Source organism: Calypte anna, chromosome 2 (genome assembly GCF_003957555.1).
Source record: "Calypte anna isolate BGI_N300 chromosome 2, bCalAnn1_v1.p, whole genome shotgun sequence".
Taxonomy (NCBI): Eukaryota; Metazoa; Chordata; class Aves; order Apodiformes; family Trochilidae; genus Calypte; species Calypte anna.
The window spans coordinates 129,299,847-129,325,043 of NC_044245.1; the positions used below are offsets into that span (position 1 = coordinate 129,299,847).

The window sequence follows — 25,197 nt, forward strand, 5'->3', positions numbered from 1 at the left end:
ATGTGCCCTGGCACAGCTTACATCCATTTCCTCTGGTCCTATCACAGTTTACTAAGGAGATGAGGCCATTTCCCTCCTTGCTCCAAGATCCCTTGAGGTATTTGAAGAGAGGTCTAAGATCTCCTCTCAGCCTCCACTTGTCCAGACTAAAATATGAGTGCAGACAGCGGGGTTGTTCAGTCTAAAGAAAGGAGGCTTAGGAGAAACACTGTGCTCTCAGCTACCTGAGAAGAGGTTGAAGCAAGGGGGGAGGTTGTCCTCTTCTTCCCCATTAACAAGAAAGAGATTTAGATAAGATATTAGAAGAAACTTCTTCACTGAAAGGGTTATTAAACACTGGAATAGGCTGCCCAGGAAGGTGGCTGAATCACCATCCCTGGAGGTGTTTAGAAGATGTTTAGATGTGGTGCTTAGGAATACGGACTCAATAGAGTTAGGTTAATGGTCGGACTCGATGATCTTAAAGGTCTTTTCCAAACAGAACAATTCTGTGATTCTGTGAAAAATTAAACAGTCTCTCTTTGCTCCAGAGCTCCCAATTCCAGGCCCATGGCCAGTTAATACTTCATCTCTCAATGCAGCGTGACCACCAGTGGAACAAGGGCTAAACAAGTCCTGCTGGTTCTGGTCTGTCAAAAATCCCTGGCTGGAGCCTTAGGGACCATGTGAGCCATGGCTTGCCCACTCTGCTTACTGATGGTTTGAGTTCCTCAGATCCTGTAGAGGATCCCTTCAAGTAAGTTCAGTCTGCAGGAGCCATTTTTGAAACTTATTTCTGGCCCACATTTTGATGTCAGGAAATACATTGCAAGAAAATAACTCATTATTAAAGAGAAAAGCTCCAGAGAGTTTTTTATATTCAAATTAAAGGCTTTTCTTTTAGCAGGCAGTTGCCTGTTGTGTTTGCCACCTAAATATCACAAACAGAATTGGGAAATGACATTGATTAGAAACTGATTCTTAAGACAAATCATATCCTTGTCTTGGCAGAGCAGTTTTGTATTCTCATCACAAAGTTTTTCCGATCTTGTAATACATTAATTAGTTGGAACATTCTCGCATCTCAAAAATAATGTAAAAATCACAAGTTTTTAATTGCACATAATTCCCACCAGTGTTTTGCTCCATAAATTAATTTGAATTACATTCAAGTTTACAGAGAACATTTTAACCCTTGTAATTTTTTTATAAACCCGTAGGAGGAAAAGAAGTTCAAGAAGAAATGCTGTAGTTTAAAACAAATAATAACTTTGGCAACATATTTTTACCTTTTGTTTCCTTCTCTAAAGAGAAAACCCTATACCTGGTAAGCCTTATTATCTCCACCATCCCTCCTGAATCATGGAAACAGATTTCAGAAAGAGGTCCATTTTAAAAAGAAAAAAAACAAAAAAAAATTCTTCATCTGTTTGTTACCCAAGTCACAGAATGAAAAACCACAGGCCTCCCATTTCCCTCTTTAACACACACTCTCCTTGAGACTTAAAAAGTGGCTTAAATTTGACTTGCAAAAGAAATATAGAGGCATATTTTTCTCTGGAGAAAGCACACATAAAGTGCTTTTTTTTGGTGGGTTTTTTTGTTGTTTATTTTGTTGTCTGTTTGGGGGTTGTTTTTTTTTTTGTTTGGTTTTTGTTTGGTTTGCTTTTTTCTTTTTTCTTTTTTTTTTGTTTTTTTGGGGGTTTTTTTGTTTGTTTTTTTTGTTTTTTTTAGATTTATAAACTTGAACTCAAGGTGTAAGAGGGAAAAGGGAAGCCATGGTATAAGTAAGGTGCAGATACAGTCTTATCCTGTGCCAGCTGGAAAAGTTCCACATTGGAAAACTTCCCAGCCCCCTGCCCCATGCCCCGGCTCTCGGGACAGTGTTGAAGATGAAAAATTGCAGCACTGTGTGGGCTTTGTAGGGTTAGAAATGAAACTGACTTATGGATCTTCAGCTGTACCTATTTTAAAATGAACTGAACAATTATTTGGGGGAAAAAAGAAACAACAAAAGAGACCTTATTGCCTTACATGCCACTGAAAGGAAATACACTCTGCCTGTGGCCCATATCCTTTGCTGTGGATTAATTCTGAAAGAAGTATCTTGTCCAAGGCTAAAATACTTTTCCAGAGAACTTCCACTTGTTTTTGCAGAGGAGGTGTGTGACTCCTGGTGCTACCAGGCAGGGGTAACTGGGCCCATGCTGAATGCCCAGAAGCAGCTTTCTTGCTGGGAAGCTGGGACTGAGAGACTACAAGACATCCCAGATCTGAACACAGTCCCTACATTGCTGCAGTTCCCATCACATCAGTGTGAAGATACCTTCATTTAATGAAGGAAAAATTGTACTGTTACCATGACCTTTTGTGATCCTGTTTTTCACAGCCTTCTGTCATCCGGAATTACCAGTGGACAGGAGTCAGGTGTTGCCCTACTCTTCTTTTTTTAGGAGCAGTTTTTCACAACACATCAAGGGCCTGCCTACCCCCTTCTCTCTGGAGAACTTTGAACTTTCTTCACTAAAACCTTGTTTTCCTGAAAATAGAGGCTAAACCTCAGGCTAGACTAAACTAGCAGATAGTGCAGCCCAGTCTAGCCCAATGCATAGGACTCTTCTGGGAAGGTGTAAAATGCCAAGCATGGTTCCCTAGCTCTGCCTCAGCTGAGCACCACAAATGTGGGCATGTACATATTCCTGTATTTATAGTGAATGCTTTCTTCCTTCCCTCTCCTCACACAAGTGTTTATTTCCTTGGAAAATAAGAGAATGAGTCTGATGGCAGAAGATAATCAGGATTTTCCCTCTACACATAATATCAAGGGATTCACATGTACATATTTGTATACTGTATATATGGCCACAGGTTTGACTCATGAACAGGAAGGACCAGATTTTAAAGGTATTATACATACTGTGGAATATTTTGAAGTCACTTATGAAAATTCTTCTTGTTTGCCACCTTTGTCTTTAAGCATCTACATAGACCTGGGGGTTTTAAAGAGGAATTTTTATAATCCTTTTCTGTGCCTATTTCTAGTTCAAAGCAATTAAGATTCTAAAGATATCCCTAAGAGACAGTGATACTAGGAGAATGTTCCATTTCATTAATGATTACTTATCTTTTCTTGAGGTTTCCTTTATCTTGAGAACATATTTAGGACAGCAATAGGGTGAATTAAGTAGAATTAAATAATACTATGACTCATCAACACACAGGAGCTCAACATACATACACTAGAATACACCCAACAAAAAGGTGCTGCTGATCCTTGTTCCACTGGCATTCCTCCTGTTGATTGGCATGCAAGGTGCTTTCTTCTTTCAGCTCTGACTTTTCACCAAGTCATCTTCACTATTCAAAGTGCCATAGTGTTAACTGTGAGAATCTGGTTGTATTTTGCCTGTCAGTTTTTGTCCTAAGGAAATGGAGTGAGAGAAGGGAAAAACAACAACTCTGTGAAGAATTTTAATAAAACAAGTCCCCCACCAATCCATCATTTAAACATTCTTTGCTCCAGTAATCATTGTTTTCATTTGACTGGTTGTAACAATAGCTTGGAAAAACTGAAAAATTATTTGAAAAATCTGTTGGGAACACGAATCGAAAATAAGGGAACAGTATATTTATTGAATGTGACTTGAGCACATTTGTGACTCAACTCTTCTCGGTCATCCCATTATCTGATATCTCATTTTTAAACTGAGAGACAGAAAAAAAAGCACCCTACTTACCAGGAATATGTCCACAGTCAATAAAAGAAATTTGTAAATGCTCCTCTTTTTTATTTCTTGCAATTACAAATACACCAAGGAAAGATAGGAGACACCTGCAAAATAGTAGTGGCACAGTATCATAAGAAACAGTTGACTGCATTTGAGATGAGAAATTCTTTCCAAGTTTCTTTTTCAAGGACTTTCAAACCCAAGCTGCTCAGTTGATAAAGAAACTTTTCTTCCAAGCAGTTCTGTAAATTCATCTTGGGCTCCCTTTCCATCCAGTTTTTGCCTCCTGAAGCTTTATTTTCAGATCCAAAGGCTCTGCAGGCAAAATTATACTTTCAGCAATATGTCCCTAATCAAATGCCTGTGAGTGAGAGACCACAAGATTTGAGTCCCTAAGGAAATCTTCACAGAGCAGCTAAGTTCTGTGTTCTAGCATTTACAATTTCATTAACAACTCAGTTTAGCTGCAGACAATCATTTCTCTTGTTTTTCTCATTTGACTGTGTCTCAGTGGCAAGCCAGGGGCAATGAGAAACTACTATTCCTGGGTAAATCTTGTATCTGCTTTGTGCTGGACACACAATCACAAATTCTGCCTGCCAAATACATGGCTTGAATTTGCTCATCTCCATTTTCTGTCACTTTTCCTGCAGTCAAACATGGTAGTGGCAGCGTGCACCCACTTCCATCTGACTGCAGAGAATGAAGATGCCTGGAGCTATCAGCCCCATTTATTTGACAGCACTGTGTCAAGACACTTCCAGAAGTTCTGGGAGATGCTTTGAGTCATCTCCCACCCATTTTCAAGTAACTGTCACCTGTCCCCAGAATTTTTAAGGTGCTGGTAACCAGCAGGTTTCTGCTCTTGCAACATTTATGCCCTTCTTCAAACATTCTTCACTAACATATTCACATGCTCTGAGCTTTTCCACAGGTGTGCTATGTCTTTCTCAGCACAGGAAAATACATGAGAGATGCTACTGCTAGTAGGCAAGAAACTCATATCATAGAATCATAGAATTGGATGGGTTGGAAGGGACCTCAGAGATCATCAAGTCCAACCCTTGAACCACTGTTGCGGTTGCTAGACCATGGCACTGAGTGCCACATCCAGTCTCTTTTTAAATATCTCCAGGGACGGAGAATCCACTACTTCCCTGGGCAGCCCATTCCAATGTCTGATCACTCTCTCCGTAAAGAAATTCTTTCTAATATCTAACCTAAACTTCCCCTGGCACAACTTAAGACCATGCCCTCTTGTCTTGTTGAAAGTCGTCTGGGAAAAGAGACCAACCCCCACCTGGCTCCAACCTCCTTTCAGGGAGTTGTAGAGAGTGATGAGGTCTCCCCTGAGCCGCCTCTTCTTTAGGCTGAACAGCCCCAGCTCCCTCAGCCTCTCCTCATAGGGTCTGTGCTTGAGTCCCTTCACCAGCCTGGTTGCCCTCCTTTGGACCCGCTCCAGGACCTTGATATCCTTCCTGAACTGAGGTGCCCAGAACTGGACACAGTACAGCCCACACCTAATGGCAGCAAACACCAGCTGGGCAGGCAAGTGGAAGGTAACATGGGAGGAGATTTCTTGCTTGTAAAAGCACCCCCTACACCATGATTTTTAGCCGAGAGCAATGATTTCTTCTTGCTGGAGGAACTCAGGCTGCTGCTTTTTCATTCCACTATGAGATTAGTAGTTCATAAGTGTCTCACATTTTTACATATTTGGATTCAAAACCAGGCCTCCAAACTCCCTAAGCACAGACATTAATCTTTCCTTTAATGTTTTTTTTATCCTGCTATAATGGCTATTCCATAATACTTTAATAACAAGTCAGGCTTCTTCTTACTGAGAAGAGATTTCACAAAGCAATGATGTTTCAGTACGAATGTTAGTGCAGATTTTAAACCAATGCACTTACCCGAACAGAAACATGAACATGTTCAGCAAAGTTGCACTTTGGAATTCCCGATAAAATATGACCCCTGGAATGTGACAGAAACAAGAACTGCAGATCTTGACTTGACTGGCTTCCAAGTGATATGAATTACAGCTGGGAGGGTCAAGAGCAATGTCATGCTTAAATGGAGCAAAAAATCCCAAATAAGGTATTAATACACATTGTGATGGGTTTACTTTATGTGCCCACATTCCATTATCTAGGTTTTCTCAAGAAACTGGAGAACTGGAGAAGATTTAGTCTCTAAGGCTGGAGCATGTGCTGTGTTAGTAACTGCACAGATGCAGGTATTTTTTGCATTGTCAGCAACAGTTTCTGTGCAGGTTAAACTCAAGCAGACTCATATCCATATAGCTAACAAGTTCTTCATGGTCACTCTGTCATACCATGTGGACATCTTACTCCAATTTGGAACAGGTTTTTGTTACCTAGCTGTGTCCCTAAAGTTTACACCAACTTAAGAGCTCCAGCTGCCAAGTTTGCCAAATCCTCCTGGCTGAAGGGATCACGAGCTCTTTCTGCTCATCCCTCTTACAGGAATTAGCACCTCTGCAGTGGAGGTGACAGAACCAGATCTGTATCTGGATCTCAGCTGCCCTAATTCACAGCCAAATATATTAGCTTTAAACCACTGATGAGCACAGTTTTATGTAGAAAAGTTGGAGTGTGAACTAGTACAGCTGAAGTGTGACTGTACCTTCAAAGGCTGTAACTTGGAATGAGGGATCATGAGATATCTTCTGTGAGCACCCCAGCAAGGTTTAGCAGAGGGTGCTCTTCTAAGGCTACACTGATTTAACTAACCTGGTGCAAATTCATTTGTATCCAGTCTCAAAGCTATTAAGCCATTCCTGAAGAGGTACTTGATCTCTGAAGGAGGCACAAGGCCAAGTTTCCCATATGGTCACAGGAATGCAAAACCCTTTTGGCACAAGTCTCCTCTCAGTCAAAAAGTGTAGGTCTCTTCTAACACAGGTGCTGAGGCAATCTGTGCATGAACCTAACTCCCTTTCTCATTAATGGCAGCTCTGCATGAGAAACTCCTGCACAGCAATGACAGGAAAGCCCCCAGTGTGTGTTAAAATGAGTCATAAATGTTCTAACAACATGATCATTTTGGCTCATTGCTGATACAGCATCTTAGTCATCCTCCCTGCTCATGTTCTTACTCCATGCACTGTTTCCAAGATCTGCAGTCCCTCTCTAACAACACTGAGTTCAAAGTTCTCACCCAAAATAAAAAGTTAAATGCTTAAAAGGTCTTTGGAGTCATTTTATTTCCTTCACTTAACCTAGAATTCCACCTTCTGAAATGGAATATACACTAACTACTATGAAACACAGCTGGTTGTCATTTGAGTAGTTTGCCAGGCTGTTAAAATTATTCTACCAGTTCGGATATGGAGAGGCTGCTGTGCACATGGTAAATGCATTTACTGGATGTCAAGATGAGGCTAGCATAAATGCAGGTACTTCTAGCAAGCTAGCAAGGCACTGTGAACTGTACATATCAACTCTGGAAATGCTAGAATTTTATCATTTTTATGTTGCTTCAAAAGTTGGGAACTTGATAATTTTTCAGAACTTAAACATCTGTCACTTAGGAAAACCTTTTTGTGAAGACAAGCATGACTGGTTTGTGTTCCTGTTCACATGCAGTAATTCCTGAAAACTTAATGCTTAGAAAATTGTTCTGTAGAGGCAGAAGGTCAGAAACAAACCTGAAATTATGGCACTGCTGGTGAAGAATACAAAATTAATGGGCACAACTGCTGTTGCTTCATACAGATGCATTGCTTGATTCAAGAACCTGGAAGAGAAATGTTATTGTATCTCATGCCTACAGGGGTTCCACTGCACCTTAGGTCAGGTTAAGGCATTTTATGTTTGCTTAACAAAAAGCGTGACCATTTCTTACCAAAATAGCAAGTAGCCCTGGACAGATGTGTATTGAATTTACCTTCTGGTTTGGCTCTTCAGAGTACAAAAAAAAAGGTGAAAGCAAGAAGGTTGGTGTGAATCCTTTTGGTCATTGGCTGTCATTGGAGAGTGTTTGGTAGCAGTGTTGGGAGAATTTTGTCTGACACAGATAAGGGAGGAATGCTAGGGCATTGCTGCTTACAGTCTGCATTGGTTCTTGGAAGCAACACTGCCTGCTAGCAGCCAGGGGCAAACTGCTCTAATTTAATAGGTTGTGTAAAGGTGTATTTCCAGCATGGACATGAACTCACAAGTCCTGGTAGGAACTGTTTCACTCTGCCGAAGTCCACATTACTGCTACTGCTCAATCCAGCTGGAATGAAACCCTTATTTATATGTTTATCCAGGCAGTCATACCCCTGACACGCTGTCCTGCCATCAAAGGTCAGGCAGGTGGCTCCAAGCTTGGTTTGTAAAGTCTTCTGTGCTCCTCAGAAGGGCAACAGAAAGGATTAGCAGAATCACCAGTAAGAGTGTGCGGGACCACAGGAGTGTACACAAACCTGCAGGACTGAGATACTGGCCATGAGCAGCCTGCACAGTCTGTGTCAACAGATGAAAAAGGGAAAGCAATTAACCCAGTTGTACAGAGACCAGAGCTATCAACATTTATCCATAGGGTGATGAATTATGAGTGTAAACGCTCAGATGCACTGGCAGATGCTCTGTTATGTGAACAGTGCATTTCAGACCAAAAGAGAAAAATCAGGAGGCTGCAGAGTGTATTCAAAACCTATAAAAAGAACCATGCTTAAATGTTTCACTGGTACAATATGTGTGCACAGTAAAACTACAAGCTTGGATCTGTTTTAGCCATTAAAGTAATTGCATGGTTATTTTAGCAACTGTTGAACAGTCTCCATGGTGCTTTAAAAATAAAGAAATCCTCCATATCCACAGAATAGTTAGGATTTTGAAGTCACTGAAAACACCTCATTATTTTTTCCCATTTGCAACAAACTTGGTCATGGGGTCTCAAACAGTGATACCAAGGCCCAGCATTGAATCCAGAAAGATGTTGCAGCACAGGCTGTTCTGAGCTAATACACCACAGTCATATAAAGTAAAAGAGAAAAAAAAATAAAATGAAAATTTTTGCATGACAACACTGTCTGTCAGAAAATGTGTCCAACAGAGAAGAGAGAAAGAGACACTGAGCCCAACATGTTTCCATGAGGGAACAAAATGGTCACAATTCACTTCTCTTTTAATTTTGACCCAACAAATGAAAGAAAGAAAAAACTGGCAAGAAAGAGAGATTAATTCAACAGCTTCCTATTTACCAAGATTTTATTTCCTATTTTAAATGCCCTGGGCTATCCTCCCAGTGAAGACAAGCTGGATGTAAATCACTCTGTAATCTGTTACAAGGGAGTTCCTGAGTCAGCCATGGAGAGTCACTGCATAATAACGCATGGACTCTCTGATTCCACATGGGAATGGTATGTTCTGCCATGAGAAAGCTGGGTTGGCTCTTCTACCGGAAAATAATCATGCAAATAAACACTCAGGCTTACACTGGAGCAGTCTAGATGAGATTATTGAATGATGCTATCAGCACCTGAAGCAGAGGGACCAGAATGAAGGGAATGGACTCTCTGTTCAGCTGCAAACCGTATTTTACCATCCTGCCACTCCTAGCAATCTGTGAAGGCAGCATAAAACAATCACTTCACAGGCCAGAGGCCAGCTGGGAAAACTCTGATGTCCCTTACACACTCTTAACTGTTTCCTAAAAAGGAGTAGACACACAGGATAGCAAAGCACAACTTGCACATTATTCATGGACAGGGAGAAAGTTGGGGTAAACTCTCTTCTTTGGTCTGACAAGTGACATAAACTAGGGAAAAGAGATGCTTAATGAGGGTAAATGGGGCCATTTGATTATTGAACAATGAAGTTTTCTGAAGTAACAAAAAAAATTTACATGAACATAAATTCCACTTAATGAGATCAAAACCTGTGCCAAAGATAGAACTGAATTTGGGAAGCCTTTGTATAAGGTTAAAGGAGGAAGCATCTCTGTAATTAATCAATTATAAAGTTAGAAATAAAGCTTAAATAAGCAATATAATCAGCTTTAATCTCTTCATGTATCTATCATGGCTCTGCCAGGAATTCGTTGCATTTAAGTGCAATGTATCTGGAGTCAGTACTGGTACCAAATAAAACTGACAGATAAATGGGTACAAAAGTTAGAAGATAAAAAACTTTACTTACTTGACTTGGAAAGCACAAGAAGTTGCCATTAAAACAATCATGATATAGAAAACAGGGTAAGTTAGCTGCATTTTCCCCTTTGCAGAGAGTGTTATCATACTGGCCACAGCCTTTACAGCAATGACAGTCAGGGATGCTGAAAGGGAAAAGGAGAGATTAGGAGGGCAGGATTCACAGCAGTGGCCTCAGAGCACCAGTGAGGGAGGACAAAGTCCCAGGTCAGAGCCACAGAGCTGGTCACCTAAAGAGGCATTGGATTTGGGCACTTAAACCCAAGTGTGTGATTTTACAAATGCTTGCTAAGCTGCTGCCTAAACTCAGAGTGTCATTAACTCCATGTGTGCTTTGCGTTTTGCATTTTTAAGTTGTTGTAGCACTGAGATCTGCAGCCCTGCATCTACCAAAAGTTTCCCCATTTTCACAAGGGTAGCTGAGGTTTAAGTCTTAGAATCTTGCAACGTAGGACTCTGTGGGAATGAGAGAGTGAGAGAGAAGCTGTGCTTTAGTGAAGAAAGAACTATTTCCCATAGCTAGGCACATATCCTGCTCACTGGACTACCAGTCAGAGGTGGTACAACAGCTTCCATATCTTCCAGACATAATTTATTTAGCTCCAACTGCTAAGTTGGAACTCACGTTGCATTATTCAGGAGAGGTCTGAGAGGTCTTGTTATCTGTTTGAAGGAACTGGAACACTTCCTGATAGAAGCCTGCATCTTACAATGGCAGCCTGAAATAACTCCTCACCCTCTGGACTTCTCTGCTGAGATGGGACCTGGCCAAAGATGGCCAAAACTTGCTTCTGAGATCTCATCAAGAAGCATCTAACTTTCCCTATGGGTTATATGCAGTGAGCAGACAACCAACACAGTGGTCTGCATTTTGTTGTAGGGGACAGGCTCTTGAGACCATTTGCTGGATTTAGCCTACATAATAGAATATTTCAGTAGTGTGTTCAATCCATTTAGTCATTGTCATTGCATCACCACAAACAAATCTCAGACAGCAGGCAATGATTTTTGATAGAACTTTCCTGTTCAGAGAAGTCTTGCAATACACATCTTGTAGAAAAGAGACTGAAAGTTCAGCTAAGAGTTACTTCAGATTTTCTTTTGGGGCATGCTCTGGGTTTGTTGAAGCTAGCCCAAGTAGGCTGTGATTACTGCAATTAAAAACTAACAAATTCAAACCAAACTAAAAATTATAAGAAGAGTCAGGGTGTAGAGATGACCTTTGGAGAAAGGTAATTAATTGTCAGGAGCATCATCTCCCAGCTGGGATCCAGTTCCAGCCTCTTTTAGAGCTGAGGAGTGTTAGATTTCAGTGCTCTGATTCATCCTCCTGTAACTGAAAAATTCAGGTTGGCAAGAGAAACTGCACTGTGCAAAAAGTTTAGGCCAAAGTTTGGGAGAAAAGGTGGGGGAGGAACAAATTCAGGTCTGTGGTTTTGATTGCAACATTTTTCTTATAGTGAACCCAAAAGTGCAGGGGGAGTTCATGCAGTTTGTGGGATCCTGCTCACTCTCATGAAATTCACTGTTTTCTTCATAACCTTTCCACTTAGTACTTCAGTTCTTGCTCTGTAATGAAAATAGGTGGAGTGGTTTGATGAACACAACAGTAAAAGTGAGCAGGAGAGGTCAAATCCTGGTTTGCAGCAGTGCTAACAATATGATAAAAGAAAAAAAATACACCCAAGCCTCAGTAAGAAGCTTGCATTAAAACTGAGATTTGCACTCCAGTGTGGGCACATTATTTTAAAAGAAATAAAAGGTAAACTTACAGGTAAATGTAAATAACATGAATTGCCCAGATAAAGATAAAGATTGCTGAAACATTGTTTCTGAGGAAAAGGATGTTTCCATCCCATATTAATAACAAATCAGAAAATAAATCATCTAGGGTTTTGTTTGTTTTTTTATTGATTGATTGGTTCGATCTTTTTAATTAAAGTAGCCCTGAAATTAGTTTCAAAACCTAGGAATTTTTTTCTTCTTTTGGATAAAATGACATCCACCCTTCCTCCCAAAACTAGTGTTACAAATGATGTCACTTTCCAGCTGTTAGGGCAGGGTATTCAGAAATTCCACTTAATCTGAAATACTTCCCCCCAAATTTATATCTCTCATTATAGGTATGAGGTAAGATAAATCTCACCAAATGAACTTGCAGAGCTGTACTAAACAAAAATTTTGCAGATTTTAAGGTAACCTCTGTATTTTCTTCATAGTAGAAGTAGCTCTCATATTCAATGAAACACCAAGTCTACCTTCTTTTTAAAGAAACCTTTCTCTGTTTAATTTACATCTGTACAAATGTTCCACCAGGAAATTATTTGTGCAGATATGAGAACAGACAGAGATCCCCTTCCACGACTGCCACCTAGAATTTTCTGCCCAGAGACCCCTCAAGCCTCACCCACCCCTCCTGTACCCCTCTGATTGCAGTCCATGTGTCAGGCAGGTTGGAGCAGAGCTGCTGGGCCCCCTCTCAGCCCCTTTGCTCAACACAAAGGTCAGAGACCAAGCAGAAGGCTTTGGATGCAGCTTTGTGGGGGCTGCCAGGCAGCAGGATGGCTGCAGGAATTTGGGCCAGTCACGGCTCTGGGTTTCTTTCTTGAGGGAAATGTCAGTATTTCAGAAGTTCCCATGAACCAGGATTTGTTTGTTTGTGTCTTTTTTAACAAAGCAGAAATAATGGTACATTTTTCCTGAAGCTGCATGTGCTCACCAAAACCTCAGCAGCCACCACCAGCTGAAATTATTATTATTTTTTTGTTGTTGATAGCAGCCTGAACACCAAACTGCAGTTAGTGCCCTCTGGGGCATGGGTCTGCAGGCTCCATGTGTCCTTTTGGCACTGGTGGCATCAGGGCTGCCAAGGAAACTTTACAGTCCAATGGTTCAAGTATCCTGGAGCCGTGTGCTGACCTTGCTTGGGGTGTCCATCATGGAGCATCTGCCCAGAGCTCCAGCAGCCAAGTGTAGAAGCCCATCTGGGAATATTCAGCTATGCAACAAGGGGGATAGGCCTGCTCATCACTCATGCTCCTCATGGCAGGGTTACAACAAGGGGGATAGGCCTGCTCATCACTCATGCTCCTCATGGCAGGGTTGGAAGTTGTAGAGCAACTCAAGTGAGCTCTGTGAAAGCTCCCAAGCTCCATGCTAGGAGCTGAGAGGTGGTTGGATCCACACTTTACTCCTCCAAACCACAATGCAGTCAAACAGTTAAGACCTAAGGCTTTTGGGCCTCTTCCATCTCTGCCTCATGCAGGGAGAATGGAAATCCTTCAAGGTTTTTGCAGAGCAAGATTTTAATGTTCCTGGCACAGGGAAACTTGAACAGGAATTCTGTCCCCCAAAAAGCTGATCTGAAAGACTGAGGTTTTCAGTCAGAGATCCACAGGAAGGCAGTTCATAAATCTGTGAGGGTTTTTCTCATTTGGTTAAATCTGAATTGTATAACTGGCAATCTATCATGACCACTTCCATTAGCAATGTGCTTTATAAGTCTTTGCAGGGTGATATATGCACCCACTGAACTCAGCAAAAAATACAACCATTGACCTCAATGGCACAGTTCAGGCACCTTTCACTGCAGCCAAAGAAATGTGGTGTCCACCAAGCTTTCGTAGAGAAGTGACAAGGACAGGAGAAGACATGGGATGGTGACAAATTCTCCATATGTGCTGGCCAAGTACAGGAGCTTTACAGGAAGCCTCCTGACATTTTTCAAAACTTATTCAAGTTTAACTTTACTGAAAGCCGCCTACTAAAATGATCTCTCTTGATACCCTGTGTATTGAGTGTGGCAACATTAATCAGAAGACAAACTGGGTTCTTGTTATGCTTCTGGAAAGGTGGTAAAGTACAAAATGTTGCATAGGCAAAGAGGCATGGATAATTAAAATAAAAATAAAAATCCCCATACAGTCCCAGCATATCACTGCATTTACTTACAGAGTGCTTGCAAGGTCCTAAGCAGCTTACTTTTAAAGCACTGGTTTTCACAGCTAGCCTACTCTTCAAAACAAAATTTCAAACAGTCCACTTTCCCAGGATCTAAAGTGTTATTTTTAAAAAGCTTCAGAAATAGCATTGCACACAGCATATTAATTTCAGGAAATCTGTAAAAATAGTCCCAGCAATAAGCATAGAAACTATGTTTCATAATCAGCTTTTCTCTTCAAAAATGAACCACAATAAGAATCATGTGAAATGTTTCAGTGCACTCTGCTTTGAAATGGCCTTAATCTAAAGTAGCTGGGGAAGCTGAGTGACAATTATCAAGTAACAGACAGCAACTATAAAGTGAATAATATGTTCTTACCCAGTAGTGCTACCATCATTAACAAAATCACGATATGCTTCACAGCCTTTGCTTTGTAAAAATAGAGGAGAGTGCAGAATATTATAATTTCTAGGATCTGAAAATAAAAGGGAAGAAAGTCAGAGCTGTGAAACTAGGTAATAAATGCTTCATTCAAAGCCTTTGAGATGTCACATTTGATTTCTCTGCTCTAACAGTTCAAAGGAGAATTATTTTATTAAGCATCTTCTGCTAAAAACTAACCTTACTGCCAGTTGACTAAGCTATCAAATAAGTTTTGACATTTATCTTTCCTAATATAATGAAAGTTAAACTTTGAGCATTTTCTACTTTGCTACTTCTTTTTGCACTTCTAGCTATATTTTGTCACTGGTAGTGTTTGAAGACTTTTTTAATGTGACAGCAAAGATACCTATGTTTATTGGTAATAATCCTTACAGAAACTCTGTTTATAATTTCTACTGAGTAAAATACTTACCTGGAGGAAGAGCAGTCTCTCCTTCTAGCTATGGTATTCCTGGTGTCACTCTTTGTGACATGCCATGTTACATTTTCTGCCCTCTTTACCCTCCTACCCAGTCCTTCTACAAACCCCCCTATAAGCACTTTCTTTTTGCTAAAACTTTCTGATATACATCATAAGGAGAAAACACTTAGTTCATTTTGTGGTTCTCAAACAACAGGTACCTGTCAAGAGCTTACCCTGGAAAGATGTCCCTACAGGACATCTGCAGTTGCTGAAGCAGCTTTTTGTACACTGTGCATGGTCCATACTTGCTCCTTCAGTAACATCTGACAGCTAAATTACAGACACTTAAATTTACTGACGCTGTTAGTGGAATCTCTGCAGATTTACTTTGTAACTCTTGCCTTCTGACATACTAAAAATGTGGTTATTCTCCCTTATACCCGTGTTACCCAAATACCCCTCTGTGCATAAAGAAAACACCAAGTTTAAGAGGCAAAAATCTTCAGTGAAGCCCAGAAGACTTATGAAAACAAGGATGATGGACTTCTGCACTGAGAGATGCTCAGAAGCCTGGTAGCCTTAGGAACAGTATGAAGAAAGAGAAGTCCATTTGTGCATGTTGGAAAGTAATCAAAAGGGGGAATTAAGACAGGCAGTGAGATTGTCATTGTTTACCAACAAAACAAGTCATAGAAAAGCCTCATGTGTATCTCCTTGGTTTCATATCCAGTATTCTATTTTATACAGTCCACTCTTAAACCAACAGCTGCCCTGAGGCAGCACTAGACTCAAAAAGACCTGGGTGTTTTACTGATGAAATTTCCCAAGAAGTGACTGAGCAGTCACTAGCAGAGGTTACATAGTGTAAAATGGCCGATTTCTCAATTTGCAGAGTCACTGCAGCAGAAAAGCCATCATCCTCAATTACTAAATTCTCTACCACACTCACACCTCCCCCACTTTAAGGGTGTTCCAAAATATTTAACAGAACTCAATTATGGCTTAATTAATTTTTTATTTACCTGCACACTGATCCCTTGCTCTCAAAGACAGCTGAGAGACAACTGAATCTCAGAGTATTACAAACAAATATCTGGATTTTATACTGCCTTTCTTTAAAAAATGTCAAATATTTATCACAGTATGAAAAAAAAAAGCAAAGGGGCGAGTTTTGTTTGGGTTTTTTTCATGTGGGTTTTTTTTGTTTGGTTTGGTTTAGTTTGATTGGTTTTTGTTTGGTTGGCTTAGTTTGGTTGTGGGGTTTTTGCTTTTTTTGGCTTTGTTTTCTTTGGTTTTGTTTTTTGTTTTGGTTTGGGGTTTTTCCTTTTTGTTTTTTTTTTGTTGTTGTTTTTGTTTTTTTAATGTGTTCAGTATAATAAAGCACTTTGACATGGGTTTAAAAAAAAAAAAAAAGCATTTCTGGACTAATCCTTTTTAAATAATCTTTGCAGTCTCTTGTGGATTGCTGATCTCCTCTCCCTCCCCTTGCACCCAGACCTGAGCAGTTGGTAGCAAAGAGGCCTGAGCCCCAGTCTCACAGGGAGTAACTCAGAAGCCTCTCTGGCTTTATTCAACTTCAGTCTCTGAATGTCTAAATCAGGAACCAAGGCAGAAGTCATGTTAAATTCTGCAGACATGTGAGCTCATCTTGGCCTCCCTGGGGAAAACTACAGCAGGGTTTTGAGAGAACTGGAGAGAAGTGAAGGAAGCAGCTTTGCTCTTTGTGACACTGGCAAACACACCTTCGGGCCAGAGGGGAATTTCACATTATCAGGCTGCAGCTACAACAGCCTCCAGATAGCTTCAGTTGCTATTTTGACAGTGAACTGTAGCGGGAGGAGCCATTCTTGCTCCTGAAGCTCGATGAGCTGCTGGTCTCTTCCAGGACTCCAGCCACCACACAGCGCTTCCAGGGTAGAAGTGTAGCGGGAAGAGCCTTTCTTGCTCCAGAGGCTCAACAAGCTGCTGGCCTCTCCATGCCTCGCACCAGAGTGAGCTGAGGTGCCTTCTGTGGGTGTGTGTCCCACCTTTATTGGCCCCCTGGTCTTGCTCATGCCCAATAGGGGCCTGTCCTAATCAGGCACAGGTGGACTCACACCCACTCTTTGGCAACTCAAGGCACCTGGTTGACAATGTCTCTCTACAGTGAACAATTGCTAACAAAACAGAAGAAAGCTGTGCTAGTTAAATATTCCCCACATGGAAATGTACACAGGCTAACAAAGAAGTTCCAGAGGTGTAACAGGTATTCTCATCTGTGGTACACCAGTTCAGACTGGTGTGACTGGGACAGGACCAAGGTACCAGATGGCACAGCACTGTGAGATCTGCTTCCCAACAGTGCAAACCTGAGCACCCATCACCTCTCCCAGACCCTTGGATTGATTGCAAGAGTGTGCAGAAACCCATGAGACAGCCCTACATCTCAGGTATTGATTCATTTTACATATCCTAAACATCTTTAATCAAAGGCCAATAGTGGGAAGCATCATCATCTGCCCTGCCACTTAGATTTCAAACTACACAAGAACAACTTTCCAAAAATAATCCCAGGGACAGTTGCTGACTCAGACTGTTCCATCACACCAGCTCTGGTGCTCATCTCTCTTCTCCACCTCATTCCACACCCAAAGTGGCAGTGCCAAACACCACCAACCTCAACTGAGCCAAATCTGTGGTACAAAGCTGAGGTAGGGGTTCTTACACAGGTGTGTTGTGACAGGACAAGGGGCAATGGTTTCAAACTTGAAGAGGGGAGATTTAGGTTAGACATTAGGAAAAAATTCTTTCCTGTGAGGGTGGTGAGATGCTGGAACAGGTTGTCCAGAGAAGCTGAAGATGCCCCCTCTCTTTGAAGTGCTGAAGGCAAGGTTGGATGGGGCCTTGAGCAACCTGATCTACTGGTAGGTGTCCCTGCCCATGGCAGGGGCACTGGAACTAAATGATCTTTAAGTTCTATTCCAACCCTTGCCATTCTATGATTCTAAGTCACTGTTGCTGGCTCTGTCCATCAGCCCTCTCTAAGTCCTCATTATCTTATCAGCTCTTCTTTTGCTAAAGCTACCATAAAGCTTCACTGTGATCCTGTTTAAAAGCAAACAAAACCATCAAGAATACTCATTTCTGAAAGGAAGCAGCCAGAAAAAACATCGAAAGGATGTAAAGGAGTCCCTGATGGCAGCTCTGGAGGTCTGTGTGCTTAGCTGCTTCTGCCTCCTGGGGAAGCCCTAAGAACCTGGGGAGAAAGGTGATGTTTGCTTTTCAGGGCAAACAAACTTAAGGTTACACAGCTTTGTCATGAAATTCAAACATCAAAACTACTCTTCCATGGTTCTCTGCCACTTGGCAACCCATCAACAGGTCACCTTTAATCACAAGACAAGAGAGAGGCCATCACATTGACTCATGCTGCAAGCAGAGTCCATGGCTCCTAATAGGCCCTCAGACAGACAGGGACCCTCCTTGGGTGCTCCAGCTGTTGCCTATCATAAACTACTGAGAATTACCCAACATAGTGCTTGCTCTCATAGCTGATAGCTGTGGTAGTGTTAAATATAAAGTTCAGGAATGAGAATTGTGTAGATTATATCAGCTTCTCATATTCTGTTTAGAGGAACTGAAGGAACTTGACCTGCTTACAATCATTTTTGCTATTATAACTAATCTTTACTGAAGTCTCCTCAAGCCTACATCTCATCAACATTTTTTTATAATCATGATGTTTTCCATGTTTCTAAGTATTACCAGAAGGCACCGGAACAAAATACCACATTGTCTGTCCCAACTATTTTTCTGGGATATATACAGCAACGTGGAGATCAATAAGCGAGGAAGGTCTTCTAGACATTTTGAGGGAGAAACATGCTTTGAACCCGATTTTACAGAGATAAAATATTAACAACCCAATACTCACTATGTTACTCTTTAGGGAAACCTGAGAGGTTCATATATAATCTCTTGTGACTCAAAGTACACATAAGCAAAGGAGAAAAAACCAAACCAAAACAAGCTAGGACAGTCATGCTTGCTCAGACATGATTATGATACTGCAAAGTCTCACAAGGTGACTCAAAGTTGTCTCGTGGGAACCAGAGGCTATTTCTGCAGAACTCCTCTGATGACAGTGGAGTGCCATATGGAGATGGTTTATCACACACATAGGACATTCTGTACCACTGGGGCTTCTTATTTCTCAGCAGACCACACTTTGGGGTTACTTTTAGAAAGACTGTTGGATTGCATTGTGCTGCTCTGCTGTCTCCTCTCTGTATACTTATACTGGAAACTGCAATTTCTGCTGTGCTTTTTCATATCTCGGCAGCCAACCTGTGTTAAGCATTTTATAAACAACTCTGAACAGCTAGTTCCCTGCCCAAAGAGAATGTTTACAGCAGGGCTTGCTTGAATTTCCAGCAGCATACCAGGATAATCAGGCTGGTATCTCAGAGTGTCTTGTGAAGCCTTTTACTCCTCCCTCTTCTTTTGACAGAGAAAGTTCAAAACAGATGAATCCAGGGAGCAGAAGGAACAAATAAAGACTGATATATTGTTGACTCAACAAGATTTGCTGTGTACTTGCTCCATCCTTCCCTGCAACTCATGTTGTACGTGCAGATTTGGATGCTGTCTGAGGCAGGGAAAAGAAAAAAGAGGGGAAAGTCTAGGGGTTACCCACCTCCTCATAATATCTTCCAAGAAGAATACAATGCAGTGTTCCTGGGCTGTCAACAGTATTCTTATTAACGTTTCCAGAAACAAAGTACAGAAAGTCCTCATGTGGGAAAAAGCCCTTTTCCAGCAACTTGCTAGTTTTGAGAAAACATGAATAGCATATGGTACAGAAATCTCTGGTATCACTGGGCATGGATGGGGAGTTTTCAGTCTTCACCACCACTACACAAATGGGTGAATTAGCAATTTAAAATCAGTGTCTAAAAGGGCAAGCTGTTTTTACCATCTATATATGGAACTGTATGTTGGAAATGGATATTCAATAGGAAGAGAGGACTCTCTAGGGACCACCAAGCTCCTTGTTCTGAACTCTCTGCTAAAGAAGTCACTCTCCCTCTGCTGGCTTTGTGGATTTGCAGAAGCTGTTGCTGAGGCTGGTGTTACCCTTACTGAGTACCCCAAAACCCTTGGACGTTTCCTTTAAAAGCCTCTCTACTGCTTGACTGAAAGTGAATGTTTTGGTGAACATTCATTTCTTCCATTGAGCTGTATCACCATCTGTCAGGAGCTTGTACAATGCACAGAAAGTAGAGTTTCTGCTTCATCAATAGTCTCATGGATAGTTAGATGTATTTAAAATCTGCTGGCCAGCTAAAAGATTAAGGTCCTTAAACTGTCTGCTCAGCTTCTTTCTAGCTGAGCTTCCTACTGAGAAAAGCCTGAGCACTATTAATCAAACCCAAGTGAGTCACTTTACTGGGAAAAAAGTAACTGCTACTGAATTTCATATATTGCATCTTTTACATTCAGCTGGAGGAACAAATTTTCAGCATTCCAGAGGAAAAAAGAGAGAGAAATTCCTCCTACTCACTGCTCATGCTAATTAAACACATCAAAGGAGGCATATGGTGTTTGAAGTTTGTAAACAGACACTTCAATCAAAATGATATTTTTGTGTTTTAATTCAGACTCAGGTTCAGATGAACCTAAGTGGCAGTGAAGCAGGTCACCTCTCCACATCTAAACTCCATACAAAGCTCCTTTTGGCTGGGCTGAGCAACATGAGGATAAAACAGAACGACAGCAAAAAGCAGGACTATGAAGATACAAGGCTTGTTGGGTTTTTTAAAAGTGCAAGTCCATCACATTCTAGAAAAAGAAAACTTAGAGGTATATGCAGACAGTGTGACATGAACATATATATAGCAGTGCTGATATTTAGATTTTCTGTCAAGCCCACTAAACCCCAAAATATTTCCATTCTTGCTTATCCTGCACAACTGTGACTTTCCCCTGGTACTTGGTTTAGAAGACATTTTTTGGTTCAGCATATTTTCATCTTGGGGGCTGGTGTGACAACCCAGAGACCTGCTCTCTTGAGAAGATCATATAATTTATCCTCAGGCCCAGTTTTTCTGCTACTAATTTGTAATGCTGCAAAAAGCCCATGAATCACAGTTTTTCTTCTTTAGGGATGAGTAGGAACCAGATACTCACCGAATATACCAAGAAAGGCCAACTCACTAAGTAATTCTGTATTTGTCTTGCTGTGAGCTCTTGGGGTACACTTGGAGCAAATGTCACCAACAAGCATGTCCCTGTTATTGTCAGTGTTCCTCCTTTCAAGAAAAAGACATAATTTGGTACTACAATATTTGTTAATCATAGTACTCCTTGTCAGTACAGCTGACTTGGAAATAGTTTATAGGAGAAAAATTAAGTCTTTTTAACCAGATCTGGGCTTAGGTACTTGGATTGCTTTGCATTTGTGGTCTTATCTAGTGTAATTTTTATTAAAAACTCAAAAGATTTTGGAAATATGACCAAAAAACCCAACCAAACTCTCAGTAATGCCTCATGCTTTAGTTTTCTAACCCAGCAATTAATTTTTAAATAGTCTTGATTCTAATACCAAATGCATGACAAAGGTGAATTGATCCTTTGCATTTTTCACAGGCACAAAATATGTCACATAAACTCCTCCTAAATTGAAGGGACAGCTTACTTACTGAGGCAGACCAGTAAATCATTAACCAGTGTAAATAAACACAATACTCCTAAAGTCAGAATCACCCCAGAGATCTGCACCAGCTATGGACCTGCCCTGGAAATAGTAAGTGTGACAGGTATGTTCCAGCCCATTGCTTATGTGAAGCTGTCATGAAGCCAACATTTTGGCTGCCCCCTGTTGTAGTTGCAGCCCTACAAACTGTTTTATAAAAGGCTGATTTGCAAAAGACTGTTGAGCTTTTAGATTGCCAGGGCCCCTTTTCAAAGTTGAATTTGCATTATTGTGCTTTTAATACAAATCTGGAAGTTCTGCCTTGTGGACAGCCAGCTGACAAACACAGATGTTCATTGAGGTATCAAGATAGAAATTAAGCTGATCCTGAGCTCATAAACTGTCTTGGATTAAGGAAGATTTTATACAATCAGGTTTGGTTTGTTGGTTTTGGTTTTTTGTTTTGGTTTCTTTTTTTTTTTTTGTCAAGTACTCTTTAAAATTCTTGGCAAACCTATAAATTGGTGGGGAATACAAGGCTCAGGAACATGAAACAAAGCACATCCGGAGGACTTTGCTGGCACAGCTATTGCATATGGTTCCTTTGGAGAAGCAGAACTGTTCTATATTTATGTGCTTGCAAAAACATCACCATATTTCCCATCATACAGCTCATTCCTATGGAATGTAGCAACACTGTTAAATCCTTCTTGCAAAGTCAAAGTCACAGAAATAAAATAAATCAGTGCTGAACACGAGTTGAAGCAGCACACAGTGTGTAAGGCCATAAGGGAAACATGATCAGTCAAGGGAGGGGGTGTTTCTCAATGTAGAAGCTGAGCTGGCAAACTTGGATTCCAAACCTAAATAAATATTATATAGTATTTCTGGAACAATACTGAACTGCTCTCTCCAAAACATTCAGGAGAACAGCTGGGATGTTCTCCCTATATTATGGATAATCAAGCCTAGGTACCAGGAACCCCACAGAAACACCAGGTGCCCTATAGCAACATCAGGTGCACTTTCCCAGCTGGGATGGACTGTGTAAAGCCCAAACCCCAGAATATCCTTCCCTCTCACTATTGCTGTGTTCAAGCAGGGCAGCTCTGATATTAAAAAAAATCTTGGGCACAGAAAAAATGTTGATGTGCTTTAAAATGAAGACAGGCTTTCCAACAAAGCATTGAGAACACGATTATTTGTATGTTGAAGTGATAAAGGGAAGTTGTCACTTTTAATTGAGCTTGAATTTTTGTGCCATGTCTCTGCAGTTAGAAAAAAATGATCTTATATTTGAATTAATAACTTCAGAGCTTCATTGTTTTTATAAAAATTGCATTGTACTCATAAAGATAATACTAAATACAAAATCAGAGGCAAAAATAGACAATGAAAATAAATTTGTGCAAGAAGTACACATAAGGAACACATGAGTTACGCTTAGAAAAGCAGAGGATTTGGGAATATAGTCTTTTCCACATACAGTGAAGATTCTCCCTCTTTTTGCCACTTCTTCCCAATTCCCAAAGTATCTGCCTTGAAACACTTGCTGAGGGGAGTGGGAGTGTGAAGGTGGGGGGCTGAGTGAGAGTTACAGCTTGCTAAGCATATGGCGACCCACGTGTCCATATTAGCAAACGCTGACTTACCCAATATATCAGCAGCCCTCATGGTCTTCTTTAGGAATAAGACAGAAATAAATGCACTACCTAGAACAGAAATATAAAGCATTTTTAAAAAATATTGGATAGAATATCAAGTGCTACAGAAACAAAAGTTGCCCTGGTACAAGTATAAATATATCTCATGGGTGTTGTTGTTCCACCATGCTGATATAACCAGCCAGGAGTCCATGACAGCAACCTACCAACTCTCACCAGGTTTTGTAAGATTTTAAACGTATTCAGCAGGCTTTTATGTGGTTGAGGGGATGCAAGGATGCAATACCCCATGCAGATGCTGCTTAAAGTGCTCAGATTCAAGTGGCAATGTCAAGAAAGATGAGCACTGCTCAGCTTTATTGTTCTGCTCCCCACTTTGCTACCAGCTCACCACTTGGGCTTGCTCAGGGCAAATTGCCTCATAGAGGGAAAAAATTCTGTTTCTTTGGACTACATAGTTTTAGAGGCTTAGCAGCAGTACAGTGATGAGAAAGAGAGCCACTGCAAGTGTAGTGTTAAGTATGAAGTGAGACAGCAGTCATGATGTGTGCAAACAAGCAGGTGGAAGAGCCACCACATGCACCCCACAGAAGCCCTGCCATGTTCTTCTGGAGTAACTTGTAATGAGGAAGGAGAAAAATAAAACTGAGTCCTGGAAATGACCTTCTGTTCCCTGCACAGCTTTTTCCCTTGTCCAGCTCTCACATCTCCTCTGTGCCAGATCTTAAACCTGCTTCTCCTGGCAGGGCAGCAGTGGGTGGGTGAGAGGCAGTGATGGTCACTCCAGGATTTCTGGGGTTACCTTAGTGTGGATCTGTGCTAGAGAGGGAAGAAGGGGTTTGGGCTTCAGATAGATGAGACTGTTGGGCACTTGGTAGAGATAGCTCCATTCCAGCACACAACATGAGAGTATCTACCTCTAAGGAGAAGCAGAAGAGACTGATTAGCTCCTATGCAAAAGAGATGAGGAAAGGCCCTTGGGAGAGTTTCATTGGTAATATGAAACCTTCAGAAGCTTCAAAGAAAGACTGTCTAGGTAAGAAGGACAGTGAAAGGACACACTGAACCTAAAACTTGGGATGCTTTTATGAGATCTGTTCTTGCTTACAATATGAAGTTCTTGGTTTATTCTTAGAAGAACAATTCAGCCTTTTGATAATCTTCACCTCATTATCTCTATTGTTCTGATGGGAAATTTAATTTATGGTTAGCTAGTAGATGTAGTCTACATAAATCTAGAGAGGCTCATATGAAGAGGGAATCAGAGAACTGGAAGTCTCTGTTACCCAGTCTGTAAAAAATCAGATGTATCTGAAGTTATAAATTTAAATGGTATGAAGAGTGATGAAGAGCTGGGCAAACAAATAAGTGCAATAAAAGAATCTTCAACTGAAAAGTAAACTGCCTGACATGAATTTCTTTATTCAGTGTTTCAGTGACAACTTTGGTGCAGAAAAGACACCGGTATCCAGGCAACAGTGTTAAAAGTAGAGCTACCTATGTTTAGAAAAGAGAGGACAAAAACCAGGACAGAAGCAGCAAGCAACCCAAGACAGTGCAGGAATTAATTACTGCTTTGTCTCTCTGCTGTCGTAGTTGTTCCCAAGCCCACCTCATCCCACCCACTTAGGCAGTCACCATAACAACAAAGACCTGTTGCTTAATGAACTGAGGCCTCAGTGTTTTTTTGTTTGGTTGTTTGTTTTAGTACCCTCTTGTCTGTGCTTTTTTCATGCAGTGGAAATCTAGTAAATTCAACTTAGGGTTCAGTACCAGTGTTGGTATGCAATTTGGGATAATGCCCAAAATTCCACTGCCTAGTCCTCTGGAGATGAAAAATGGTAGCTTGGGTAGTCAGGATCTCAGAGGATTCTGTGCAGTGGCACAGGAAGGCACTGGAATGCATCCAGATAATGAAACTTGTCACTCAGCCTGTCATCTGCTTTAATAATGCATTCAAATGTGGCAAACTCTTTCTCCAGAGATAACTCGTAGTGCACAAGAGCTGAACAGAAAGCATGTATAATTAATGTTCTTTATGATGGGTGATTTGTAGAGGAATCTAAAAATAGGGGAAATTTTAAGAACATATAGTAGACCATCTGGGATTGGAGGAAATACTGAAGTAGGAGAGACAAAGGTCAGGAGAATGAGATCCAGGAGAGACTGAACAAAAATGACAACTGTCCCTGTGGATAAA

The 25,197-nt window shown here is 40.9% G+C and overlaps 1 protein-coding gene across 1 annotated transcript in view; it reads right to left on the reverse strand.

Moving 5' to 3' along the window:
- Positions 1-3,305: 3,305 nt before the first annotated feature.
- NIPAL2 (NIPA like domain containing 2) overlaps positions 3,306-25,197 on the reverse strand; it is a 49,534-nt gene continuing 27,642 nt past the window's right edge. Inside the window, 8 exon segments of the mRNA XM_008502475.2 lie at positions 3,306-3,400; positions 3,717-3,811; positions 5,621-5,684; positions 7,381-7,469; positions 9,860-9,995; positions 14,192-14,288; positions 20,829-20,950; positions 22,986-23,045. Of these exon segments, the coding sequence (XP_008500697.2) occupies positions 3,306-3,400; positions 3,717-3,811; positions 5,621-5,684; positions 7,381-7,469; positions 9,860-9,995; positions 14,192-14,288; positions 20,829-20,950; positions 22,986-23,045 (758 nt within the window).